Consider the following 8,039-nt stretch of genomic DNA (forward strand, 5'->3'; position numbering starts at 1 on the left):
CAGGAGAAATATACAGACGCTGAGGTAGATGGCGCCCTTAGACTTACCTTTAACCTTGATGATACATACCAGTGGAGATGGCCCGAGGATTATGAAAGGGTATACCACAGACCAGAGGGGGGATGGGTTGGTATTCCATTAGAGCATCTCCGGGGCATGCGCCTCGGATTACATCAGTTCACCAAATCCCTATGCCGGGGGTTTATGGGAATCCTTTCACACAGCTAGCCCCGAATTCGGTGAAATGGATAAGCTGGTTTTTAGCTTGCTGTCATGCCAAAAACTACCTCCCCACCTTCAAACTTTTCCATCATATTTTCAAAATTAAGAGGTCCACCGCTCGGCCGATTTATAAGTTCATGTTTAGGATAGAGGACTGTGGGTATCCTTCTGATAAGATGGTTCTCCCGGTTAGTATGTTGACGTCGCTTAAGGGATGACACCGGGAGTTCATTTTTGTCCGGGGTGGGGATTTGGAGTTCATGCCGCTCCATAAACTTGAAATTAAAACAGATAGGTTTTCGGTCCAGCGGCTCGGGCAAGCAGCTCTAGCGATGGTTTATGCCTTCTGTGGGGCACTTGGGACGCAGTGGACCCGGGACTATTTTACTAGCAATGAAAACATGCATGCTGCCGGATGTAAGTCATTTGCCGTAGTGTTATTTTTGTTGCTTTAGCTTTGATTGTTTGTATCCGGGACTGATAATTTGTTGTCTCCTTCTCAGGTATTCCGAAGTTAATTCCTTATCCCCCGAATATGTCTGCCCAACTTAAGGATCTCTCAGCCAGGATGCGAAGAATTGGGGGAATGACGAGCTTGGACGCCGGGAAGAAGAAGGTTGGTGAGGGTGATGATGCGGCCCGGAAGGCGGCTCCGTCTCGTCCGGGGAGGACAATGATCGTGATCAACGAGCCCCGGGTCGAGGACGTGCAGCAAGGGGATGTGATAAGGGTTCGGGCACCCCGAAAGAGGAAGAGTGCTCCCGCGGGTTCCGGGGACAAATAGGGCTGAGCATTCGGTCGGTTCGGTTCAAAACCGGACCGAACCGAATAGTCATTTTTTCTTGGACCGAACCGGACCGAAGTTATATTATGGACCGGACCGAACCAAACCGAAATAATTCGGTTCGGTCCGGTTTTGGACCGAATAGACCGAATTTTTTTTCAAAAATAAAATTGCATTATAAATTAAATCACAAATTATAAATTTTAAAATATAATTAAAGTAATGTGATATGTAGAGTTCTAATACTCCATAAATATAATTACAAATTAAAAATTTTGATTATAATTTTTAAGATATATGTAAAATATATATAATACAAAATTATAGTATTTATGATTTGGTCTATTCGGTCTATTCGGTCCGGACCGAAATATTTGTGAAAAGAACCGAACCGAACCGAATTTTAATTCGGTTTATTCGGTCCAGACCGAATAGACCGAATTTCTGAAAAATTTAGGACCGCACTGAACCGAATTAGCACGGTTCAGTTCGGTTTTTTGGTTTCGGTTCGCTTTTGCTCAGCCTTAGGGACAAAGGTGATGATGTATCTGAGGGCCCAGTTTCGAAGAAGGCTGCTGTTGACCTGGCCCCGGATACTCCGGAAACTTTGAAGGCCCTGCTTGCTAGTTTCACCCCAGAGACTCGCCGGAGGGAGCTGTTTGAGAACTATGCTAGCACGGCGGAGAGGAAGAAGTACAGGAAGGAGCCTCTCGACGACTTTCTGGTCGGGCTTTAGGAGGATATCACTACTATAAGCCTTTTTCTTACTTGCCTTCTTCTTGTGTTCTTGTATTTGTGTTACCTAATCATGATTTATAATGTTTTCAGGCTAACTCCCGGGTTGCTGGACTGGTTTGCATAACCCGGAGCCTTCAGGTGAAGGCTGATGCTGTCGGGGTCTACAAGACTGAATCCGAGCGGCTGTCCCGGGAGATCCAGGAGTTGAAGGAGGCAAGTGCAAGGGAGGCTGCCGCTCATAAGAAGATTTTGGACGAGATCCGGGAGAGGCAGGATCGGGCTGAGGCTTCTGTCCGTGAGATGAGGGCTGAAAATCAGAAGGTGAAGGATGATCTTGCCGCCCGGCCCACTCCCGAGGAGGTTCTGGCACGGTTCCGGGGCACTCCTGCATACTTCGAAGAACTGAACGACAAGGCCCTGGAGAAGATCCAGATCTGCTGGAATGTTGCTTCTAAGTATCTTGTTGAAGAGCTCCAGGGTACCATTGATGTCTTCCTGGAGAAGTACATTGAGGAGGAGACTCGGCTGGAGCAGGAGAAAGAAGCCATCCGGGCGAGGGAGTCCGGTGCCGGAACCTCTAGCAATGTTCCTTCCTTCCCCGGATCGCCACTTGCTGAACAGCCTCCCGTACCAGAGGGTGACCCGGAGCAGCCTCCTTCTCCTCCCGCCGATCCTGCCGTCGAAGCTTGAAGACTTTGCCATGTTTTGGCTTGTAATTTCTATTTTCTTGTTTTTGAATTAAGCCATTCCGAACTGAGCCTTTTGGCTTTATTTTTAACTTGTTTGTAATCTAAATGCTTTCGATTTGCCCCCGGGGTGTGTTTCCCCGGGGTAGGTTAATGTGCTTGTGCTTCGTTTCCTTCGTTTTGATTTGCATATTAAAACTTCACACATGGGTTGCGTTTTTGTAGACCCCGGGATGGGATAAAATTTTTAACTTATAAAATTTTTATGAATACTCATAGGCTAAGTTTTTATAGGACCCCGGGTGGGGGTTACTTTCCATTTGATAGAAATTTTCAAAGTACACATGGGCTGTGTTTTTGCGGACCCCGGGATGGGGTAAAATTTTTAACTTATAAAAATTTTATGAATACTCATAGGCTGAGTTTTTATAGGACCCCGGGTAGGGGTTACTTTCCATTTGATAGAAATTTTCAAAGTACACATGGGCTGTATTTTTGCAGACCCCGGGATGGGGTAAATTTTTAACTTATAAAAATTTTATGAATACTCATAGGCTGAGTTTTTATAGGACCCCGGGTAGGGGTTACTTTCCATTTGATAGAAATTTTCAAAGTACACATGGGTTGTGTTTTTGCGGACCCCGGGATGGGGTAAAATTTTTAACTTATAAATTTTTTATGAATACTCATAGGCTGAGTTTTTATAGGACCCCGGGTAGGGGTTACTTTCCATTTGATAGAAATTTTCAAAGTACACATGGGCTGTGTTTTTGCGGACCCCGGGATGGGGTAAAATTTTTAACTTATAAAAATTTTATGAATACTCATAGGCTGAGTTTTTATAGAAATTTTTTTTGAGTACACATGGGCTATGTTTATTTAAATTTGATGGCAAATAAAGGAGCAACGTAATACAATTGATTCAAGCTATGGAAGGCTTGAAGTAGAGTTTTTCATTCATATTGAAAGCAAGAATTACATTCTGGGGTGAATGGGGATAATACTTACATCAAAATATCATAGTATGAATGTAGAGGTGTTCCCAAAGTGTGCACCTTTTCCTTACTGGTAGAATTTCCTTAGGCGGGTTCCATGCCAGGTATTGGGGACCTCGGTTTCGCTGAGGTAGTTCAGCTTGTAAGTTCCCGGACGGATCACTTCCTTGACTATATAAGGGCCTTCCCAGTTCGGCTGCAGTTTTTCCTGATTAGTTGGGTCCGAGGCTTCAGTGTGCCGGAGCACCAGATCTCCCGCCACATATTCCCTTACCCTGGCCTTCTTCGCAAAGTGAAGCTTTGTTTTTTCCTTGTAGCTTTCCATTTTTTCTACGGCCCGATCTCTTACTTCATCCAGGAGTTCGAGGTTGGTTCTGAGGCCTTCTATATTGGAGACCTCGTCAAAGTTGGTCACTCTATGTGAAGGGGATCCGGTCTCTACCGCTAACCGGGCTTCGGTACCGTAGGCAAGCTTGAATGAAGTCTCCCCGGTTCCTGTCCGGGAGGTGGTTCTGTATGACCATAAAACCTTCGGGAGTTCATCTTCATTGATTTGAGGAAATCGTTTTTCTTTATGAACTTTGATGCCAACGCGTATGCTAATGCTAGGCTCTGGGGCTCCCTATGAATTAAGTCTTTAACATAGCCTTCACAAGATATCGGGTGCAAGTTTCTTCGAAAGATGTTTACTGCCTCCTTTTCTTCTAACTTGGAGAGTTGGTTGACTGCTTCCTGGAATCTTTTGATGAATTCCGGGAGGGGCTCCTTGCTTCTTTGCTGGATTATTTCTAGATGACACATCTGCAGCTCGTTCATCCGATTGGCCCTGAATCTTTTCAAAAATATCTCGCGGAAGTCTTTCCAGGAGTCCACACTCCGGGATGGTATGCGGCTGAACCATTTCTGAGCACCCCCCCTTCAATGTTGATGCGAAGAATCGGCATCTAGTCAGGTCTCTATAATCATAAATATTAGATATTTGCTCAAAATAGTTCAGATGCTCCTCGGGGTCAGCCAGTCCGTCAAAAGAGTCAAAATTGAAGTGCTTCAGCCCTGACTCCCTGGGGGTGGATTCCAGTTTCTTTGTGAATGGGGTTGCTGCCGCCCCTACTTCCATATCGCCTTCCACTTTCCTTTTAAGGTCCCGAAGGACCCGGGCCATTTGTTCTTGCTTGGATTCCTTCTCTGGCTCTGAGTCTGAAGAAACATGAATCCGGTGAGCCTTTCTCTTTAGCTTGGCCTCCTCCTCCCGGACTCTCCTTTCTATAGATTCCTGGGCTTTAGCCTCTTCTTCTTTCCGGATTCTCTCACGGAGGGCAGCTTTTTTTATTTCGTCTCTGGCATCCTCTGGTGGCCTTCTGAAGTTCTTCGCCATCCGGTCGAAGACGGATCCCCGAGATTCTCCGGACCGTTCGCCGGATCGCTCTCGCTGATCCCGTGGGCGGGTCTCAGGCTCGGCGTCCTGCTTTTCCTTCCACAAGTCCATTGTCGCCTGTATCTTTTCCGGGGTCATGCTTCCCCATGGATCGGTAGGGACCCCTGTGTGTTTGTGGGCAGCTCTTTCAATAACTATTCTCTGGTCTCCTGGTTGGAGATTTTGAGAGGGAGTTTGGGTTATGGGGAGCCCTTCGTCCAAGTCTTCCATGTCTCCATCCCTGGGTTGGGGAGGAGGCGGAAGGAAAGAGGCAGAAACTGCTGCTTTGCTTTTTCTCGTAGTCATGGTTATTTAAAGGTGCTATGAACTCAAAATAATAAAATTCATAAAAACAGATCTAAGAGATTGGTAGTAGCGTTCTTACTGGGAGATGGTGTTTCAAGTTTCTGGGTGGTGGGGCTGCGGATATGAACACCACAGGTCGGAGGTTCGCCCCCTCCTTCTAGCGCCAATGATGATCCTAAATCACCCCAGGGCCTTCTCCATGCCGAGCCCGGACTCAAACTCCTTTTGGACGGCGACGGCGGCGGCGTGCGGTGTAGCTGTAGGGTGGGAACCTACAAAACAGAACTGGAGGGGGGTGGTGTCCCCGCGGCACCTCCGGCGTGAGAATGAGAAAGGGTTTTTAAGGAGAAGAAGGGCAAAGTGGGGATTATGCGAATATATTTATGGGGTGTACGTGTGTGCATGTGGGGTGAGAGAGAGAGTATGTAAGATTGTCCTCTGTAACCTTCCTTCTGTTCTACCTTTTATAGGCCTCCTACTAGGGTTTAGGGGTTTATCTCCTTTAATCTGGACCGTAGGTTGGCCTTTTGGACTGTAGGGCATCTGGACGCCTGGGATGCGTCAGAGTACTGTCAGATCCGGACCGTAGGAGTATTCTGGATCCCGGGTACCTGGATGGTGGGAATGCCGCCACGTGTCCTAGTCTCCTCAAGGTCAAAGCTGAATGCGTCAGGGTACTATCTGATCCGGACCGTAGGAACGTTCTGGATCCCGGGTACCTGGACGGTGGTGATGTTGCCACGTGTCCTGGGCTTCCCAAGGTCAATGCTGAGTACTCCCCGGGCTCTTGTAATTGGGCCCTGGACCTTTGTTACTGGGCCTGAATTATTATAGGCTATCATTTACGGTGTTGGATAGCATGATTTTCAAATATTGTTTCGATTCTTTAATCTACTGAAAAAACAGGACCAATTTTTTGTTAGAACTTAGAACACTCTTACACAGTCCACCGCATCAACTTTCTGTTTATAAGGGACTCTGCTGTCTCTGCAAAGAAGATATAGCTGAGAATGTTTGCAAATGATTTTTCTTTCTTAGTAAATGGATTATTCCACAGCTTGATTACAAGATTTTTCCGTAACCACTTAAACTATCTCATCCGTATTAATGTTGCAAATCTCTTTTTAATTAATGGTTAATAAATGGATATATGATATATCTAGGACTTGGGGAAACTTGGGGAAAGAGCGCTCAAGCATAATTTTTGCAATTAATTTTCAGTTATCAAGTTTTATAGCAAATTAACAACTTTTTATGGAAATTTCACTATAGTCTTCAATTAAGATCCTAAAATTAGTCTCAGTAATATAACTTGATACACACGCCTCCCTTTGAATCTTCTAAAAATCAGAATATTCCTAATTTACATTAATTTCTCGTGTTAAACCTATGGGAAAAAATACAGCTACAGCCGGCCTGGCTCAAGTATATAAAGCAAGCAAGGAGCAAACTGAATCGGAGTTTAAAAAAACAGTGAAACCATGGAAGTGGTGAATGAATTGCAGCAACAGTATGCTGATTTATTGTCATCTCTTTACAGTGAGGTAAGTTTTTCTATTTTTTTTTACTTAATATATTTTATGTGAACATACATATAACTCAAGAAACATGATCTAACATGTTTTTCTTTACATAAAATTATAGGGGCTATTGGAAAAACATTTCCGAAATGTTCAGACACTGACTGAAAATGAACCACATGTTATGAGTGAATTGCTTGCTCTTTTCTTAGAAGATTCTGAAAGATATCTGCAGAATTTAGCCACTGCTCTAAAATTTATTTTATATAATTTTGAATCTTAGTTGCTTCTGGTTTATTTGATTAAACAGTGACCAAATGGATGTTGATTATGAGAAAGTTGTTGATTTTGCGGTGCCACGCTACGATGGTAGCTTATGGTATCCTCTTATATTCTCAGCTAATGATAAGGGCTCCATTTGTGTTACAATTGTATTACTTTAATATTTTTATATTTTTGATTTGTTAAATCTCTAATAATATTTTTTCTAGGATTGTATTAGTACATTATATCATAATTTGTGTTTGAATAGTGTTAGATAATGTAATCATTTTCTGTTTATGATTATATTAAGAATATACATATAATAGGAAAGAGTTACCCTTTAACCACTGTATATAAGAAGGCCGAATATAATTCAAAGTTTATACTCACAATCTACTTCTCATAATTGTATTACGATATCTAGGTAACTTACTTTCTTATCTTTTTCTAGTATGCTTGTCATTCTTTCATGTTGTTTCTAACCTGCATGCACTATAACAAGCAGCTCAATGGAAAAAACAACATTGGTAGTTGATGATAACTCAGTTACGAGAAAAATTGCGATGATGCTTGCAAGTAAACTTGGTTTCAAGACATCAGGCGCAACCAATGGACAAGAAGCGGTGGAGCTTTACCGGTCTGGCCAAAGGTTTGACCTGGTTATTATGGACATGGAGATGCCGATAATGGATGGCATAGATGCTACAAGGGTTATAAGGAGCATGGGAGCGGCTGAATGTATCATAATTGGAGCCACGGCTTCTGATGATGAGCATCAGAAGAGAATGTTTATGGAGGCTGGTTTGAATCATCTCCTTAGCAGGCCCATCACTAAAGAAAAGCTCGAGCAGCTCTTGAATTAAGTCCAGGCAGGCAATTAAAAGACTAACCTAAGAATAAATTTGTACTCTCATGATGGTTATATATGTAATCTTCTTTATATTTTATGGGGGTGCTTTACAAATTACAATGGTGTACCTGGCTTAATATTGCACATGCATGCAGGGCTCTATCTATTGATTTTACTCTCAGTATATAGTACAATTAACTGTCACCAGATCCAACTCATGTTTTACTATCCCAACATCAGCTTCTCGGTGTGTCTTCCAG

General features: G+C 43.6%; 1 protein-coding gene across 1 annotated transcript; it reads left to right on the top strand.

Annotated features, from left to right (window-relative positions):
* Positions 1-6,982: 6,982 nt before the first annotated feature.
* On the top strand, positions 6,983-7,792 carry LOC141664539 (two-component response regulator 24-like). The gene is made up of 2 exons (XM_074470496.1): positions 6,983-7,044; positions 7,435-7,792. The coding sequence occupies exons 1-2, from the start codon at positions 6,983-6,985 to the stop codon at positions 7,790-7,792; spliced, it is 420 nt and encodes a 139-aa protein (XP_074326597.1).
* Positions 7,793-8,039: the final 247 nt, after the last annotated feature.

The sequence above is a fragment of the Apium graveolens genome, chromosome 6 (assembly GCF_009905375.1).
Source record: "Apium graveolens cultivar Ventura chromosome 6, ASM990537v1, whole genome shotgun sequence".
Taxonomy (NCBI): domain Eukaryota; kingdom Viridiplantae; phylum Streptophyta; class Magnoliopsida; order Apiales; family Apiaceae; genus Apium; species Apium graveolens.

What these genes read in the sequence shown, in the direction of transcription:
- LOC141664539 (XM_074470496.1), top strand. Translation starts at nt 6,983, where the DNA reads ATGGATGTTGATTATGAGAAAGTTGTTGATTTTGCGGTGCCACGCTAC. An exon ending in CGCTACGATGGTAGCTTATG is followed by an intron (nt 7,045 to 7,434) that starts GTATCCTCTTAT and finishes TATAACAAGCAG; the next exon opens with CTCAATGGAAAAAACAACAT.